This window comes from Bombina bombina, chromosome 3 (assembly GCF_027579735.1).
Source record: "Bombina bombina isolate aBomBom1 chromosome 3, aBomBom1.pri, whole genome shotgun sequence".
In the NCBI taxonomy this organism is placed as follows: domain Eukaryota; kingdom Metazoa; phylum Chordata; class Amphibia; order Anura; family Bombinatoridae; genus Bombina; species Bombina bombina.
The window spans coordinates 816198626-816219241 of record NC_069501.1 but is presented as its reverse complement, the minus strand read 5'-3'; the positions used below and the strand labels follow the sequence as shown (position 1 = coordinate 816219241).

The 20616-nt window shown below is 35.9% G+C and overlaps 1 protein-coding gene across 2 annotated transcripts in view; it reads right to left on the bottom strand.

The window, feature by feature from the left end:
• GRTP1 (growth hormone regulated TBC protein 1) overlaps positions 1-20616 on the bottom strand; it is a 136814-nt gene that overhangs the window by 93692 nt on the left and 22506 nt on the right. For both annotated transcript variants that reach the window (XM_053707762.1, XM_053707763.1), the window contains exon 5: positions 17271-17395. In XM_053707762.1, coding sequence (XP_053563737.1) covers positions 17271-17395 — 125 coding nt within the window. The remainder of the gene's footprint in view (positions 1-17270; positions 17396-20616) is intronic.

Below are 20616 nucleotides of genomic sequence, written 5' to 3'. Positions count from 1 at the left end.
GTAGTGATGACCGTTAGCACCACCTCTCTGCTCGCACTGTCTATCGCACAAGCTGAACTGTGCGATTAAGACAGTATAGGGTTGGGAGGCTGGGAGCAGCTGCATGCAAATCTAATGAGAGCAATATAATGACAGGCATCAGGCTATAACCGCACGTGCGGTTAAATAATAATAATAAAATAAAAAATAAAAAAGACTTTGGCTCTTAATTTTTTTGGGCTATAAATTAAATATAATTTTTCCAATAGGGGGGCTATTGGAAAAATTATAGATTTCCCCCCCCCCCTTCATTTGGGCTGGGGGTTCACGTTCGGCTGTGCAACTATTGGAGGAGCCTCCACTGGGTTTATTACTTTTGATGAAATTATTATATAAACTTCCACATGGGGAGACAACATAATTTACCAGCTTTAAATTCATATTTTATACTTGTGTCTGTGTTATAACAATTAGTGTATGCAGGGCTGGTTCATTCATCATTAAGTCATATCTAGATTGTAAGTTCCCACGGGAACAGGGCCCTCAATTCCCCCTGTATTTGTCTGTAAAATGTTGTGTATTATCGTATTGTTTCTCCACTGTACTGTTATCCTTGTACCCATGGGCAGCGCTGCGGAATCTGTTGGCGCTGTATAAATAAAGAATAATAATAATAATCCCTTCCCTTTAAAGCTTGTTTATGAAATTATGTTAAACTCCGTTTCCCCTTTCGGTGTTTGCTAGAATGTCTCTTTAGCTCACTTTCTCCATCTGAATAGATCTATCTTGCTTGTTTCCATATGTCTCTCTGCTGCTTATTACTGACAAGCAAGTGGTGGCTTCTAGCAATGCTTTGTCACCTGACAGTATATGAGGAGACTGACAACACTGAAAACAGAAATTGTAAAGAGAACAAAATGAGATATTGAGCTGTAACAACAAAAATACAATAGAATGAAACAGCTGTAAAAGGAGAATGGGTAAATCATAAGGGTACACTTAAGAAATGTCACATTAGAAAGTTTGGAGAAAAGCACAAGAGTACACTTAATAAATGTCACATTAGAAAGTACACCAAGTAGCAGCAGACCTATGAAAATTAATTGTATGAATGCAAATGCAAGAAGCATGATGGGTAAAATGGGAGAACTGGAGGCTCTTAGTTGCAGAAGAGCACTATGATGTTATCAGTATAACTAAAACTTGGTGGGATAATTCACATGACTGGGCAGTTAACTTAGAGGGCTATACTTTATTTAGGAGGGACAGGAGTAATAAAAGGGGTGGAGGAATCTGCATGTATATTTTTTTTTAAATTTTATTTATTTATTTATATACCAACAGTGGAGTACATATCACAAATTATATGCCAATTTACGAGTCTGCCATACAAGGCCTTTGACAATAGGAGAAAAGACACAATAAAAAGGAGGGGAAAAAAAGATAAATACATTTTATATTCAATATAATAATCCAGATCCTTTTTACCCTTTAAATCAAAATAGCATAATACTTCTTTTATATGTTAACATTCTACCGTACATAATATCTGCAAGTGATAAAAACATATATTTTATAGTAAGTCAACCTTGTTGGTTTGTTTTGTACCATTTTTGTAAAAGGGAAAAAAAAAAGAAACCCCCGCCTCCATTTCTTATCTCTCTATCTTGGGAATTAATTATTTGCAATCGCTGTTTCCAGATATATAGTGCCTCTAAATGGTGCGATTAATTGTCTCTGGCTTTCCTCCGGGAAAGCTAAGATTATATTTTTCCATTTTTGAAAAAAACATATTTATTAGAGTTTCAGAACCAACTGAAATGTCCATCTGTTCCAGAATAATTTTATTTTGGATTTTTTGTTTGAATTCTCTATGGCTAGGGGGTTTACCAGATTTCCAGTATTTTAGAATCAAAAGTCTACCTGTTATAGTTATAACATTTAATTGACATGAATTCTTAAAAGGGTATTCTTTTATGTCTAAGAAAAAAATAAAAAAAACTCAGTTAGCTGAATATTAGTTGAATTAATTCTATTGATCCAGTTATTTATTTTGTACCAGAATTTTTTAATTTTGATACAACCCCAGAAATAATGGTACAAATCGTTCTTAGCTTTCTACATTTTGGGCAAGTTATTCCCATTGTTGTCCATCTAGCCTTTACCGCAGGTGTAATATATATTTTATTTATTAATTTTGTGTGTGTTTCTCTCCATGAAGTAGAGATTGTGGCTGCATCTATAGACTTGAAGCTTTCCTGTATTCTTTCCGGGGTGATTTGCCAATTGTTAGCTAGGATTTGTAAGTTTTTTTTTCTCCCTTTGCGGAAATTATTATCTTATATAACAGCGAGATTGAGTACTTCCCTGTACTGTAAAGTTTTAAAGCCGGTTCTATAGTACTCTATATTCCTTCTGTCAAATTATTATCAAATAGTTGCTGTATATAATGGCATGCTTGTAAAAAGGCTTAAAATTCACTATTACCCCAAATTCCTGCTTTAATGTAGTGAAGACTTTAGACATCCTTGTGTCTTTATCAATTGGTATACAATTTGTATCCCTTTTGCCGACCAATTACTAAAAATTTTAGAGTTTAAAGCTGGTATAAAGTTGGGGTTACCAATGAGGGGTAAGTATTGTGAGTATGAGATATTAGGATCTAAATGTTTAGCTATTTTATTCCATACTATTATCACGTTATGTATCATTTTCAATTGTTTAATTTTCATAGGAGATTTTTCAGGAGGAATATGTAGTAGTGCTAAAGGGGAGTAAGGGTGACTTACTTCTTCATCTATCTCTGCTATTGTATAGTAATCTGCTCTCGCTGTCCAATCCATAGCAATATTGCCGATACATACTAGATTATATAATTCAATGTCTGGCATTGCAAATCCGCCGTTCATTCTAGAAAAAAACATTTTTTTATAGAAAAATGGCTTTTCTTTTTCCCCTCCATAAAATTGAGTCACCATTTGTTTGTATGCCATTAAATCCTTTTTATAATGATTGGTAGATTTTGCATAAGGTACAGTAGTTTCGGAAATAATAGCATTTTTATTAAATTAACTTTGCCCGTTAATGATAGTTTGAATTTCGCCCATTTTTCCATGTCATGCTTAATTTTAAGAAAAACAGGTGGGTAATTAAAATCATACCATTCGTTGATATTTTTGGAAATTTTAATTTCTAGGTAAGTAAATGAATCTTTTGCCTCTTTGAATGGATTAATCTGAAAATAGTCTTTATTTTTATTTAAGCAGTAAATTTCGGTCTTCTGTGTATTTATTTTGTAGCCTGAAAACATTCCAAATTCCTGTAAGATCTGTGTCAAAATTGGCATATTTTTCATAGTGTCTGCATGTATATTAAACCTGACCTTAAACTTACAATAAGGGAAGATATTTATGATGATACAGGTGACAATGTAGAGACCCTGTGGGTTGAAATAAGGAGTGGGGGGGGGATCCTAAAAAAATATTACTAGGAACAGGCTACAAGCCCCCCAACATTAGTGACATGGAAGAAACTAAACTATTAATGCAAGAGTGCTGTAATTATGGGAGATTTTAACTACACAACATAAACTGGGCAAATGAAGTAATTCAGCTAAGGGAGAGTCTAGGCCAAAATAAACTTTCATGATTCAGATAGGGCATGTCATTTTAAACAATTTTCCAATTTACTTTTATCACCAATTTTGCTTTGTTCTCTTGGTATGCTTAGTTGAAAGCTTAACCTAGGAGGTTCATATGCCAATTTCTTAGACCTTGAAGGCCACCGCTTTTCAGAATGCATTTTAACAGTTTTTCACCACTAGAGGGTGTTAGTTCATGTTTTATCATATAGATAACAGTTATCTGGGAGCAAGCACTAATTGGCTAAACTGCAAGTCTGTCAAAAGAACTGAAATAAAGAGGCAGTTTGCAGAGGCTTAGATACAAGATAATCACAGAGGTTAAAAGTATATTAATATAACTGTGTTGGTTATGCAAAACTGAGGATTGGGTAATAAAGGGATTATCTATCTTTTAAAACAATAAAAATTCTGGTGTAGACTGTCCCTTTAAATGTTCTCAGGGATAAATTCTTGTCACAATTAATAGAGGAGCCAATTATGAATAAAGCAATAATGGATTTAGTGCTATGAAACAATATAGATATTGGGGCCGATTTATCATTGTCTGTCCGACATGATACCCTGTAGCGTATCATGTCCGACAGACATTGCTAAATGCCGACAGCATACGCTGTCGGCATTTAACATTGCACAAGCAGTTCTGGTGAACTGCTTGTGCAATGCCTCCCCCTGCAGATTAGTGTCAATCAACCCGATCGTATAGGATGGGGCGGATTGCAGACCGCAGCTTCAGAGGCAGCAGTCCAGTTATCGAGCAGTGGTCTTAATACCGCTGCTTCATAACTGCTGTTTCCGGCGAGCCTGAAGGCTCGTGCGGAAACAGGGGCATTAGGGGCCATTCGGCCCTTGATAAATCGGCCCCATAATATCAAACATAGAAGTCAAAGAACATTTGGGTAACAGTGATCATAACATGGTCACATTTGAAATCAAGATGAAGAAAAAGGTTCGGACAGTCCGTTTATAAAAAACAAAATCTTTATTTTCCAGTTTAAAATGAGAACAAGTAGTATCCAAAGGGAGCAGGCATAACACCTAGACTGGCTTACGCGTTTCAGTGTTTGCCGTAATCATAGCCATAGGTGTCAGGACTCCTCCCAATCCTTATAAAACACACACTATAAACCAGTTGGTTAATATTAACTGAATTAGTAAAAAATCATGCCTACTCTGTATATATTAGACCAGTATACCTCATGCTACACAAATAACTGAAAGAATGTGTTAGAAAAATAATAACAGGACATGCTATTGCTTATACAAATATTTACTGGTGAATAGAAAAATAGCGTAAAACGTATGTATAAATGAATACAAGATGTTTATACTGTGTTATGTAAAAGTTTATTAAAAACTGTAACAATGTACTTAATACCCATGCTTGTTTCTCAACGTTGCATATGTATCATATATTAATGTATAATGTGCACTAGTATATTAGAATATGCAAATATACTAATACGTAAAACACTACTTTCCTGTACAAAGAACCAGATATCATGTTGTCCTGTAAATGGAGAGTACAGTAAGAAAAGCAGATGCAATGAATGCATGAATAGTCACCAACTTATCACGATATCACATTATTTACAGAAGACTCACCACATTAAGTAGAAATAAAATACAAAATATCCTATATAGCTAATATAAAAATATATGGAAAAAACAGGATAATGTAATATGCAATGCTTTTACAAAACATATATAATTATATACAAAGCCATTCAAATAATCTATAAAGTTCTAAACATTTGTAAAGGTAAGAGAGATGGACTGAGTTAATAGATAGAGGATAGAGCATCAGGTAGTGTAGACCAATTATATACTGGGATGTGAACTATTTTTGGCTTACTATTGACGCAGTGTCCCTGTATTAATCTATTTCTCATGATAGTGATTTGAGGGCTTTGGAATTTTTTCTGTTTCACTTCACTCACTGAATATACTGAGGATTTTCAAAGATATATCATTAGGGTAGCTAGATTTTTGCTAACTCACATTTTTTTCCACTTTGAGGGTGATTTCTTTCTCCAAAGATGTGGCACGGCCATGGGTGCCGAATTTGCACTGTCCTATGCGAATTTATATCTGGGATGGTGGGAGATGATGCATTGTTACAGTTTGTAATAAACTTTTACATAACACAGTATAAACATCTTGTATGCATTTATACATACGTTTTACGCTATTTTTCTATTCACCAGTAAATATTTGTATAAGCAATAGCATGTCCTGTTATTTTTCTAACACATTCTTTCAGTTATTCGTGTAGCGTGAAGTATACTGGTCTAATATATACAGAGTAGGCGTGATTTTTTTACTAATTAAGTTAATATTAACCAATTGGTTTTTAGTGTGTATTTTATAAGGATTGGGAGGAGTCCTGACACCTATGGCTATGATTACCGCAAACGCCAAAACGCGTAAGACAGTCTAGGTATTATGCCTGCTCCCTTTGTATAATACTTGTTCTCATTTTAAACTGGAAAATAAAGATTTTGTTTTTTATAAACGGACTGTCAGAACCTTTTTCTTCATCTTTCTACACACCAGCAGGACAGATCGTTGGCATATTGCACTATCAAAGCTTTGTATACTGAAGTAGTTTGGAATATTTTTGGCTTGTCGGACTAGTTTTTCTGTTTACATTTTCTGACACACCTCCTCCCCCTATTGGCCAGCCACTGCTCAGGACTATGGAACATTGTATTCGTCATTGGTGACGTCACCTATTTCCTCGTGGTGCAGCAAGACAGCGTGCAGCCTTAATGTGGCGAGTGCACCTGGCTTATCGGTATGCGCTGAGGTAGCGTTGGGGTATTACTTTTAGCCGGCTGGGTCCCACCTGAAGCGGCCACATAGCGTGTATGTTGGGGTTGATGTACTCATATTTACTTTGATTTGTGAAAAAATTACGAAGGACTGATACACTTTGGCAAGCTGGTGGGGAGTAGAGTTGACAGATGTCTTGACAATTGATATAAGCCACAACAGCTGGGTATATATTGTACCATATTCTTATTATATATTGGACCCAAGTTTATAGGAGAGGTCCTATTCTGGCATATCCCCGTTCTTTCTTTTTATTCACATTTGAAATCACTCTTTTTCCATGGAGCAGTGTCTTAAAGGTTTAACTAAGACTTTTTTTTTAATTGGAGGTTTAGTTTAAGGCATACAAACAGTATGTAATAATACACAAACATTGCACTACTATTATAATTTACATTTGTCAACATAAAATGGTGTTACAAGAAAGAAAATTATGTCTATAAACCTCCTAGAGATAGTATATCAGTCCAACTGTAAACCTTCCATAAGAAAACATATGAGGCCACTTTTAGACCCATCAGACTTAGAAATTATTTATAAGAACAGAAGGTATCCTGAAATAAGGAGACCACTTATGGATCTCATATATAAAACCTCTATTTTATAATACATAGTTAGTGCTACTCTATGGCATTAGCCACAGATAAAGAACCGTAATTATAGAATATATTAAAGCAAACTGTCTATAGAGTATAGAACTAAAGAAATATTCTAGTATCTCAATATTCTTCTATGAAAAAGTCCAGAATATCCAGCACCTTGGCTCAAATAGACAGTGTGCCAGCTCAGAGGGTCATGCACAAACCCCCAACACAAATAGTGCACAGAAAAAAGCAGCACCACCAATATCTTTAAGCAGGTTTATTCAGCTTATGCAGCCAGACCACAGAATCAACGACGTTTCGGACACAAGTCCTTAGTCATGTATAGATATACCTGTAACAGTCACGCCTTAAACACCCAAATAAACCCCACCCCAACACACCTGGCTTACCTTGGACAACTCCACCTAGTGGAAACATGTAAATTAACTACATATTTACAAAGATGCACATTTCTTAGATAATACAAGAATACACAGAAAAAAATTATATAAAGCAATACAGGTCAACATTCAGAATTACTGGTCTATAAATATAATTTACAAATACAGAAAAATATGCACTCCAGAGAAATCACAAACATATAGACAGATCAAATTCCTTATTCATGCCCTTTGGGAACATGGTCCTAAGTTTATCCAGAAGGCTTCCCTTACTTTAAGGGTTTTAAAACTCTCACCACCTCTCCTTGGACATTTTATTTGTTCTAAAATCTGAAACCCAAGTTGACTTAAGTTATGGCCAGCAATCTCAAAGTGGTGTGCCACAGAGGCATCAGTTTTCTTAGTTCTGGTGTTACTTTTATGTTGGTTGATACGTTGAGGCATTTAATATAATAAACCGCAAACTCAGTGTTACAGGTATAATGACCCCTGATCTCAAATTTATGACCTGTACTCGGATGACAAGAAGTGGGGTCCTTAATTATACTGTTACAGTTAGAACAACTGAGACAAGGAAAACTGCCCAGATTTTTCTTACCTATATAACTCTGGACCAGAGTTCTCTTAGAGGGGCCAATACCAACATGCACCAACTCATCTTTCAAATTCCTGCCCCTTTTATAGGCAGGCATATGAGGCTCTCTAAATTCCCTCACCTCAGGATTACAAGTTTTTAGAATGTGCCAATGCCGACGTAGAATCTTTTGAATCTGTCCACTTAAAGGGGGAGTATTGACTCACAAAAAACAATTTGTTAGATTTCTCTTTTTTCTCTTGCTCTTTTCTCTATAAAAGTGACTGCCTAGAGATTTTCAGAGTATTCTCAATCTCTGTCTTAATAAGATCACTAGTGTACCCTCTAGTCTTAAATCGATCTCCCATTTCCCCAAGTCTCTGTTCAAAAAATCCACTTTCTGACACAATGCGTCTAACCTCAAGAATTGGCTCTTTGGAAGGGATTTGATCAGAGATGGGGGATGGGCACTAGTGTAGTGAAGGAGAATGTTGCAATCAGTCTATTTTTATGTAAATCCACTGAAAAAACAATATTCTTCTATAGACGTCATCAATTCCTCAAATCTCTGTATATGATCTCTAGAAAAATAATACATCAACTAGTTGGAAAGAAATGCCCTTTTATGGGTAATCAGAACATAAACAGAATAAAATACTTGAATAGGTGAAGAATCTGAGCCAGTAACTGATAACATAATGTATACCATAAACTCTAAGTTAAGGAACTCTAGTATATTTTGGACTTTCAAATAGAGGGGTATTTAGCAGTCTGTAAAAAAAATAAGGCAGGGTTTTAGCATTCTAAACATGAGTGTAGAAGGACATTAAAATAGACTTATTAAAAGTTCCTATATTGCATGATAGGAATGTTACATAAGTAAATGCTCCTAAAAATTGTAAGCTAAACCTAAAAGGTCTTTCGCAATTTTCTAAAGAAATCAATTTTTTTACCCCTTTAGGCATGGCAGGGGGGACAATAATAAAACAAAATGGGCAACTTATGAACCCCTACCAATCTGCAATATAAAATAAGGTGGGTATTGAATCTTATAACAAGGTAGCCATTGAAAAGTACAACTGGAGGTTTCAAATTTTGCAGTAGTGTCAAATAAACTATATCATAGGGGAATATATATATTATCTTACAAAAATGATTATACCCCTCACATTTTTGTAAATATTTTATATCTTTTCATGTGGCAACACTGAAGAAATTACACTTTGCTACAATGTAAAGTAGTGAGTTTACAGCCTGTATTACAGTGTAAATTTGCTGTCCCCTCAAAATAACTCAACACACAGCCATGTCTAAACCGTTGGCAACAAAAGTGAGTACACCCCTAAGTGGAAATGTCCAAATTGGGCCCAATTGGCCATTTTTCCTCCCCAGTGTCATGTGACTTGTTAGTGTTACAAGGTCTCAGGTGTAAATGGGGAGCAGGTGTGAAAAATTTGGTGTTATCGCTCTCACACTCTCTCATACTGGTCACGGACGTTCAACATGGCACCTCATGGCAAAGAACTCTCTGGGGATCTGCAAAAAAGAATTGTTGCTCTACATAAAGATGACCTAGGCTATAAGAAAATTGCCAAGACCCTGAAACTGAGCTGCAGCACGGTGGGCAAGACCATACTGTCAGGGTATCTGTGAGTAACTACAGATGTATCATAAAATCTAATATTTAATTTTGTAGCTAAAAATCCAATTTGAGATGGTCTTGACTGGGTGAAACAACCCCCCTTCTTGCTCTGAAACATTTGGTCATTAGTTCAGGCAATTTATTTCAAAGAATATGGATGTGTATTGCAAATCTTAGATCAGACATAAGATACCTTTCTCCTGATTAACATAGCATCTGACAACAAAAGGTTTAGCTTTGAAGCTCACAGCCCCGTAGGGGGGTAACAAACAGAAATTCTGAGAATATAGTAATTAGCACAGACCTATTAACAGCTCACTGCTAAGGGACAGACAGACTCAAAGAAGAATTAACTTTTGGAGAGAAAATACATAGGCTTTGGGCCCAGTATATTCTTTGCCATCTTGGGGACACTTTCTTGAACAAAGAGAGATTAACAAATTGGGATCTGTTACTTTGGCACATTGTGAGTGAGCCCTCCATAGATGACCCACGAGAACTCTGGAGCTGAAACATTGATTTACTTATTTGGGTGAAGTATACGAAATTGTTAAATATATAACTTGATATTTTAAAGCAAATACATTCATTGTTGCTACAGTCTAATTGCAGTTAGTACATTTAAAAGGGCACAGTTTGTATTTCAAGCTTGTGTTTCATAGCCCTGTGTAGTTTAAAACTAGTCTTTTGTATGCTAAGTAATTAATTTATTCGCTAGATAAATATCCTTTGTGAATACAAAAAAATGTGTGAGTGAAGAAGCGCCTCAGTGGTGAGGATAAAGTATACAGTAATGTTTCGACAAATATATATTATCCCAATAGTACTGGGAAATATATATAAGTATTGATATGGATGATAAGGTAGCAGTTTAACTTATATTCTAGAATACACTGGTATTGCTGAAAGGATGTAGACCTTTAAACAGATAGTTATAAAGGCCACTATACGTTGTGACAGTGAAAGAGCAGCAGATAGCAATTGATGTATTATCTCATGAAATGAATGTATGCATTACATTTATAATAAAAAATGATAATGTAGAACAAATCGCAATATATAGTGACTAACAAATCTTAAAGGACTTTACAAGTTAATAAATGCAACATGAGTGGCAATAATAAAAATGCAACGTGAGTAGCAATAATAAAAATGAGTGACTAGCACAAAAAAGCAAGGTGGTTGACTAAAAAGCAAGGTAAAAATGTAAACAAGTTGCACAGTTCCAGTGTAGTCAAGATAGAGAGAGAGAAGTATGAGTAAGTTAAAATGTAATTTTATTATTAGGTACTTGCATTAAAACAAAACCGGCAAAGCACATAGAGAGTCTCCACCGCTGACGCGTTTCCTGCCTCACAGGCAGTTCATCAGAGCTCTGATAAACTGCCCGTGAGGCAGGAAACGCGCCAGCGGTGGAGACTCTCTGTGTGCTGTGCCGGTTTTGTTTTAATGCAAGTACCTAATAATAAAATGACATTTTAACTTACTCATACTTCTCTCTCTCTATCTTGACTACGCTGGAACTGTGCAACTTGTTTACATTTTTGCCTTATCGAGATTAAGGGTTGAGGAGAGCCCTAACAGTCCAAGTGTCGAGACAGTCCATAACAGTGTAATTTACCTGTTGTGTATTTGGAAGGCTGAACACTGCAAGTGCACTGAGGTGTGTATATGCTGATGCAACAAGGTGTGCCATTACTGCAAAATTACGGGAGAAGTAAATCTCAGGACAGATCTTCACAGTTATAGATCGTCATTTAAGCGGTAAGCCTTCTGTTTTCTTTAAATATAAGTCTTGGATCATATCATACTCTGTGATATCCGCATTTAGTGGGACCCTTGTTAAGGGTAGTTTTTCACAAGAGACGTTCATAAAACATATTTACTCTGTCTAAGTCTAAGAAAGTTTTTGGATACAATTAAAAAGCAAGGTATGTGACTAAAAAAAAATGCCAGCGGGGCTGTTAAAGGCTGCTAGATATAGTGTAAGTAAAAAGGCTGTATATATACCAACACTTTGTAGGAAACTTGCAAGAAGATAGCCAGAAAAGGATAGCGTGACTAGCAAAAGATAGTAGAACTAGCAGGCTATTAAAATTTATGGAAAGGGTAGAGGTGATTACTTCAAATATCAAAAAGAAGGGGCTACAGAAAATTGATAATGAGATATTAAAAATGTATTTTATATTTTACGGCATAAAAACTAAGCTAATACATTTAAGAATAAAACAAGATAAAAACAATACAGAACAAGTTTTCTTAGCACAGCTAGGCAAAGGAAGCTAAGAGAAGGATTGGCCAATACTATACTAAATAAAGGCTGATATTGCACAAACAGTAGGGAAGGACAGATATTGCTTACAAGAGCTGTCCGTGAAATAAATGTCTGTGAAAAAGTATCTGTGAAAAATAATATAGATGGTTATAAAGTTCCCGATGTGAGGGGTCCTTGGGAAAGTTAAAGTAAAAAAAGATTCCAGAAGAGATGACCCCTTGAGGTGTATAAATATCCTTTGTGTTGCATATTTGTAAGGCAGGCTTATTATTATTAAGAGTAAATCCCTCTGGTGTGTATTAAGTTATTTGAGAGATTATATATATATATATATATATATATATATATATATATATATATATATATATATATATATATATATATATATATATATATATATATATATATATATACACACATACATATATACATATACACACACACACACATATATTTTAGAATTTGCCTTATTGCTGCTAAGTAATTTATTTCAGCTCAGAGATAAATTGGCATATAATTTGGTTGTTTGCATTAATAATATATATATATAATTCCTGTATGTATTTAATTGGAGTTATATAGGATCAATTGTGGCTAAGTAGCTTAATTGTACTGGTCTGAAAGTTAGTGGCCCATACTTTGGTATTTCATTGTGGTGATATAATGCAATTCAATTGTGAATACGGTTAATTCTAAATATACATTTGGTTTGCTTTGTAAAGAATATTGTAACAACATAAGTGTGTATCATTTGATTCATAATCTGATTTCTATAAATATAATTCAATGTGTCTATAACTAACTTATAGTAAAGCATTTAGGAATAAATATTGTTTTAATTGTTTCGTATATGCATTTTAATTGGGGGTTATTTTAAAGAATAATTATTAGCTAAATTGTATTATAACCCTAGTATATACGGACAATACAGTGGTTTAACAGGACAGGTTCCACTCAGAACAGGCCTTGCCATGGTCAACCAAAGAACTTGAGTGCACATGCTCAGCGTCATATCCAGAGGTTGTCTTTGGAAAATAGACGTATCAGTGCTGCAGAGGTTGAAGGGGTGGGGGGGGGGGGTCAGCCTGTTGGTGCTCAGACCATACACTGCATCAAATTGGTCTGCATGACTGTTGTCCCAGAAGGAAGACTCTTCTAAAGATGATGCACAAGAAAGCCCGCAGACAAGCAGACTAAGGACATGGATTACTGGAACCATGTCCTGTGGTCCGATGAGACCAAGATAAACTTATTTGGTTCAGATGGTGTCAAGCGTGTGTGGCAGCAAACAGGTGAGGAGTACAAAGACAAGAGTGTCTTGCCTACAGTCAAGCATGGTGGTGGAAGTGTCATGGTCTGGGCCTGCATGAGAGCTGCCGGCACTGGGGAGCTACAGTTCATTGAGGGACCCATGAATGCCAACATGTAATGTGACATACTGAAGCAGAGCATGATCCCCTGCCTTCGGAGACTGGGCCACAGGGCAGTATTTCAACATGAAACAACCCCATCACACCTCCAAGACGACCCCTGCCTTGCTAAAGAAGCAGAGGGTAAAGGTGATGGACTGGCCAAGCATGTCTCCAGACCTAAACCCTATTGAGCATCTGTGGGGCATCCTCAAACGGGAAGGTGGGGGGAGCGCAAGGTCTCTAACATCCACCATCTCTGTGATGTTGTCATGGAGGAGTGGAAGAGGACTCCAGTGGCAACCTGTGAAGCTCTGATGAACTCCATGCCCAAGAGGGTTAAGGCAGTGCTGGAAAATAATTGTGGCCACACAAAATATTGACACTTTGGACATTTCCACTTAGGGGTGTACTCACTTTTGTTGCCAACGGTTTAGACATTAATGGCTGTGTGTCGAGTTATTTTGAGGGGACAGCAAATTTACACTGTTATACAGCCTGTACACTCACTACTTTACATTGCAGCAAAGTGTCATTTCTTCAGTGTTGTCACATGAAAAGATATAATAAAATATTTACAAAAATGTGAGGGGTGTACTCACTTTTGTGAGATACTGAATATATACACACACACACACACACAGTGGAGGCTCCTCCATATGATCACAACCGCACGTGAGCCCCCTGGGGAAAAAAAGAAAATACATTTTTTTGGCTGAATAAATAGAATTTCTCCAATAGCCCCCCTATTGGAAAAATTATATTTATTCTGCCAAAAAAGGTTCCAGTCTACTGTCCAGTTTAATTTTTAAAAAAAATCCTTTTATATACCACTATACCTCTCTACTGCACATGTGGTAGAGAGGTATAGCCTGCTATAGCCCTTTGCACATTTTTTCCATGTGCCGGCTGCTCCGCCCATAACAGAGCCTATACCTTTGCTAATTGCACAATTTTCAGTGTGCGAGTTGGGCCATTTCTATGGACGGGCAGCAAGGGGAGCTCCCAAGGCTAGGAACTAGCTACAAGTCCCATAATGCATAGCCATTACTTAGCCAATGAGAGAGTGAGAGAGCGGTCTGGTGATCAGGGAAGGAGCGGCTGCAGACTTGCGCACGTGTGGAACAAACACTGGCACTGCTAATCAAGGTATGTCTGACTTACAACCTATTTCAGTCTTCATTATTCTCCCTGATAGGCTACACTGAACTGCTCTACTTGCTGCTGTTGCAGTCTACACTCTATCTTTATGCTGTAATAAGATCTGGAGTGAGTTTTTGCCTAAGTAGATATGATGATAAAATAGGATAGTACTACTTTATCATCATACCTACTTAGGCAAAAACTCACTCCAGATCTTATTACAGCATAAAGATAGAGTGTAGACTGCAACAGCAGCAACTTAGCAAGTAGAGCAGTTCAGTGCAGCCAATCAGGGAGAATTACAGCAGTGAAGATTTCTAAGATGGAAAACGTTTTTACTACATTTGTTATGTATATTCTTTACTGATGCATAACAATTTTTTTTTATTTTACATCTGTAGTCTAGGACTGCATCAGTAAAGAATATACATAACAAATGTAGTAAAAACGTTTTCCATCTTAGAAATCTCCACTGCTGTAATTCTTAAAGGGACACTGAACCCAAAAAAATTTCTTTCGTGATTCAGATAGAGCATGAAATTTTAAGCAACTTTCTAATTTACTCCTATTATCAAATTTTCTTCATTCACTTGGTATCTTTATTTGAAATGCAAGAATGTAAGTTTAGATGCCGGCCCATTTTTGGTGAACAACCTGGGTTGTCCTTGCTGATTGGTGGATAAATTCATCCACCAATAAAAAAATTGCTGTCCATAGTACTGAACCAAAAAAAAAAAGCTTAGATGCCTTCCTTTTCAAATAAAGATAGCAAGAGAACGAAGAAAAATTGATAATAGGAGTAAATGAGAAAGTTGCTTTAAATTGCATGCTCTATCTGAATCACAGAAGAAAAAAATTTGGGTTCAGTGTCCCTTTAAATGTTAAGCACCACTGCCACCTGCAAGTAATATAGCAAGCACTATAATATAATTGCATGTGAGGGTAATATATATATATATATATATGTGTGTGTGTGTGTGTGTGTGTGTGTGTGTGTGTGTGTGTGTGAATTGTGAAGAAAACTAGGCTATTTTACCACATAGGTATTTAAGAATTTTTTGGTGCGATACATTTTGAGATATATATATATATATATATAGATATATATATATATATATATATATATATATATATATATATATATATATATATATATATATATATATATATATATATATATATATATATATATATATATATATATATATATATATACACACACACATATATATATTTTAATATACAGTGTGTGTGTAATATATATATATTATTTTTTAATAGTGTGTGTGTTATAGATAGAGATTATATATATATATATATATATATATATATATATATATATTCACACATATGTTATTTTTTTAATATACAGTGTGTGTGTTATAGAGATAGATTTTATATATATATATATATATTTTTTTTTTTTTTTTACATAACTGGTCCGTGAACCCCCATTTGAATAACCCATGAGCCGCCACTGCACACATTCACACACACACATACATAAATACACACACTGTCCAGGTATATACACACAGTATATATGTATTCTCTAACAAAAATACAGAGGATAAATAGATAACATTAAAAACTTTGTGCAATAAATATACACATCAAATCATACCACAGAAAGAGATTCACTAACAAATGCGGATAAAAAACATCCTGAAATAAAAAGTCTGTGGTAAAAACAAAGTACTACACTAAAAAAACAGCATACATTAGGTGTGTTTAAGAATACTTTTACATACATGATCAAACTGAAAACTTCTGATGAAGTCAATGTGGTTTGCTAATTACTTTCAAGTTCCAGCATGTGGATGTTTTTTCATATAACTCCCTGAGACACATTTCATGGACTGGATTCAGTAGAGAAAGTTCTATTAGTCACACTGTCTGCCAACTCTAAAACTGCAGCCATAGCAACAGAATGTTGCTGAACATGGGCACAAAAGAAGCCACATAAATGTAGAATATTCATGAAGTTTTCCATTCAGCATTCTTTCATCATCAGGGCAGCCCTTTATAATGCCTTAGATGACTTGCACTGTCATCTCTGTAACCTATAAGCCTTATAATTGTTCTTCCCAAACACAAAGCTGTTATAAGTATGTTAAAAATACATTTTCAGACAAGGGTGTACAACAATATTCCATCAAAAGTCAACATTTGCTCTTGATACAGAAGAGAGAATACCCTTTCCACAAACACACACATCTCATTTTCCTCCGAGTGATTTCAAATGGAAAAATAAAAAAGGTAAAAGGGATTATTTGTAAACTAGTTAATACACTCCAGCAGGTCAAATGGGTCACTGAGTGCACTGTCTCTTTAAGATTACAGTGAAGCCATTAACAAATGTTTGATAGTTGAACACTAAAGTGCAAAAATATATTTCTAAATTTCCTTCATGTAAAGGAAAAAAAAAGTCCTGTACAACTAGTACAAAAAATATATGTTAAGTATATTTAGGAATTATATTTACTCAAATATTTGACATATAAAATATACACATATAATTTTCACAATTTGTTATATTTAAATTAGCGTAATAATGAATATAAATTATATTGTTCAAAGTCATTGAGAAATCATATTAAACTATAAAAAGTTGTGTGACATGTGGCTGAGTTCATCACAGGCTGCATATGCATTAAACATATGCATTAAACAAGTATTTAGAGTTGCTAAGCTACATACTCTAAGACTCTAATAAGATGCTGAATGACAAAGCGAGATTTAAACAAGATTAGCAAATTACACATTTTTATAAATATGTTGGACTTACCTGGCAATAACCCACGCTTTTATTGTGGTGGCCATAAGCCACCAAGATGTTGTACAAGTTACTCTGTAGTGATGGTACAGCATTTTTCCGAAATTGCACGTTGTCTGGGAAAGTTCTATTTAAATCTTAAAAAAAAAAAAAAAAAAAAAAAAAAAAAAAAGGAGGACACAGTGTAATTTTCTATTTATGAAAATGTATTTAGAGAATAAAACAAAAAATTAATAAAAATGTGTAGACAAATTGTTATAATAAAACGGAAAAAAAATGTCTGATTTTAAAAGGAACCTTCACCGCTTTAATTCCTTTCATTAATACAGCTTGAGTAAAGGACAGTGAATAAAGGACAGTGACAGTATGAAAGGTCACTCAACAATATACTAGCTGCTGTCAATAAAAATAACTTGCTGCGCTCTCAGTTGGGGGAGGGGGGGTATAAAATGAATTGGATCAAGTCTCCTCTGTATGCTGTACTCCATTGGGCTTTTGTTAGTTCTGGCTACCTTGTTTCCCATTCACCTAAAGTCTCCAAGACAGTCATTGTTAGTTCTGCTTCTCTCCGGGGGATAGGGCATAAAAATCTAGAGCAGAGGGTCACATGTGGCCCAGGAGACCCCAAGATGGCCACCCTGATGCATTGTTTGTTTAATAAATGATAAGCAAGTTCATTTAACATATGTTTGTGTAATGTGTCCACTTTCATGTAATTTTTAATGCCCAAAGAGATACAAAACTGTAATATGTGTGTCTTTGTATCATTACTACATGTCAGGGGATACAGAACTGTAACATGTGTGTCTATGTGTAGCATTACTACATGTCAGGGGCAACAGATCTGTAATGTGTGTGTCTATGTGTATTATTACTACATGTCAGGGGCTAAAGATCTGTAACGTGTGTGTCTATGTGTATCATTACTACATGTCAGGGGCTAAAGATCTGTAACGTGTGTGTCTATGTGTATCATTACTACATGTCAGGGGAAACAGATCTGTAATGTGTGTGTCTATGTGTATTATTACTACATGTCAGGGGGATACAGAACTCTGTGTGCCTCTGTGTATCATTACTACATGTCAGGGGCTACAAAGCTGTAATGTGTGTCTGTATCATTACTAAATGTCAGCGGCTACAACACTGTAATGTGTCTGTCTATATGAATCATTACTACATGTCAGGGGATACAAAACTGTAAATGTGTGTATCATTACTACATGTCAGGGGAATACAGAACTGTAATGTGTGTCTCTGTGTATCATTACTACATGTCAGGGGCTAAAAAGCTGTAATGTGTGTCTCTGTATCATTACTACATGTCAGGGGCTACAGATCTGTAATGTGTGTGTCTATGTGTATCATTGCTATATGTCAGGGCATACAAAACTGTAATGTGTGTCTCTGTGCATCATCACTACATGTCAGGGACTACAAAGCTGTAATGTGTGTCTCTGTATCATTACAGTTTTGTATCCCCTGACATGTAGTAATGTGTGTCTCTGTATCATCACTACATGTCAGGGGCTACAAAGCTGTAATGTGTGTGTGTGTGTGTGTGTTATTACTACATTCAAAACTTAATGCTGTTAGAGTTATGCACATGGAGGGCGACAAGTTGGAAAAATAAAAAGTTCAATTTATTTAAATAATTTTAAAAATTACAAGTAAAGCACCCACAGTGAGCAGAAAAATCTGAGTGGTGTAAAACCATACTGCAAAATATAAGTAGGAGCGCTCAGATAGCTAAAGATATACGGCAACCATGTGTTAATATCAAAATAAGGGTTTTTTAGGATTAGTTGGTAGTCTGATATATTCGCTTTGCGCAAACTCCCTCTGTAATTTTTAACTGGCGTAGAACCATCCTAAGGTGGTACCTGATTTTGTACCCTGTAAAAGCTGTGATTATTTGCTTATTGGTGACACTTTCAAATCTACACAGACAGGTATAGAGTACAAAATCAGGTACCACCTTACTTGCAACACAATGTATGCTGTATATTTATTTAGATGTAAAGTCTGTCAGTTTCAATATACAGGGCGTACAATTAGCCCATGTAAGGACTGTATCAGGGAACATCTCCTGTCACAAGAAGCAAAAACTCCCTTAGAAAAACATATGGCCACACTTGATGTTGCCGAAGTGGGTTTCAGTTTTCAAATAATTGACCATGTACCGAAAATGTTAAGTGGGGGTGATAGACTATCTATTTTAAATAAGAAAGATGTTTTTTTGACTTTTCAAACTTGAGACAGGAACAGCCAAAGGCATAAACAAAATAAGTGATATAAAATTGTTGTTTACAGGTAACGAACAGAAAATAATTAAAATCTCCTTCAAGAGAATTAATATTATCTGACACATACAGTACATAAGGTTAACAAGATATCTCATCTTGGATGTCCTCTCACTACCTTAAGCTAAATCTCTCCAAAACTGAACTCCTTATTTTTCCCCCTTCTTCCAATGTCTCCACCCCCAAAATTTCTATAACTGTTGATAATTCCATCATTACCCCTACCCCGCTCGGCTGATGTCTTGGGGTCACACTTGACTCAGATCTTTCCTTCACTCCTCACATCCAGTCCTTGGCTAAAGCCTGCCGCTTCCACCTTAAAAACATTGCTAAAATTAGACATTTCCTTACACAAGATACAACCAAGATTTTAATCCACTCTATCATCCTTTCTCGCCACGACTACTGCAATTCCGTCCTCTCTGGTCTACCTAGCTGCTGCATAGCTCCTTTACAATACATTTTGAATGCCTCTGCCAGGCTCATCTGCCTTACTCGTCGCTCTTCATCTGCTGCACCTCTCTGCCAATCCCTTCACTGGCTTCCTCTTGCCTCTAGGATTAAACATAAAATCCTCACCCTGACATATAAAGCTCTCAACTGCACTGCTGCCCCTACATCTCAGAACTTGTCTCTAGATACTCTCCCTCCCGTCCCCTTCGATCAGCTCAGATCTCCTCCTCTCTTGTTACTTCCACACATTCACGTTTACAGGACTTCTCCAGACTGGCCCCCATCTTGTGGAATTCCCTGCCTCGCTCCATAAGACTCTCCCCTAGTTTTAACAGCTTCAAGCACTCACTAAAATCTCTACTATTCAGGGATGCATACAACCAACACTAACCTTTCCTAACGCCATTGCTTTCCCCTTGAACCCCTTAGATTGTAAGCCTATGGGCCCAGCTGTTTACAGATCGCTTCATAAGAGCCGACTACAACAGTGAAACTCTCGGCAGGGCCCTCTACCCACTTGACCCCTACAAAAGCTATACTGTACACCGACTATGTTTACAGCGCTGCGGAATCTGTTGGCGCTCTACAACAGTGACGTGCAG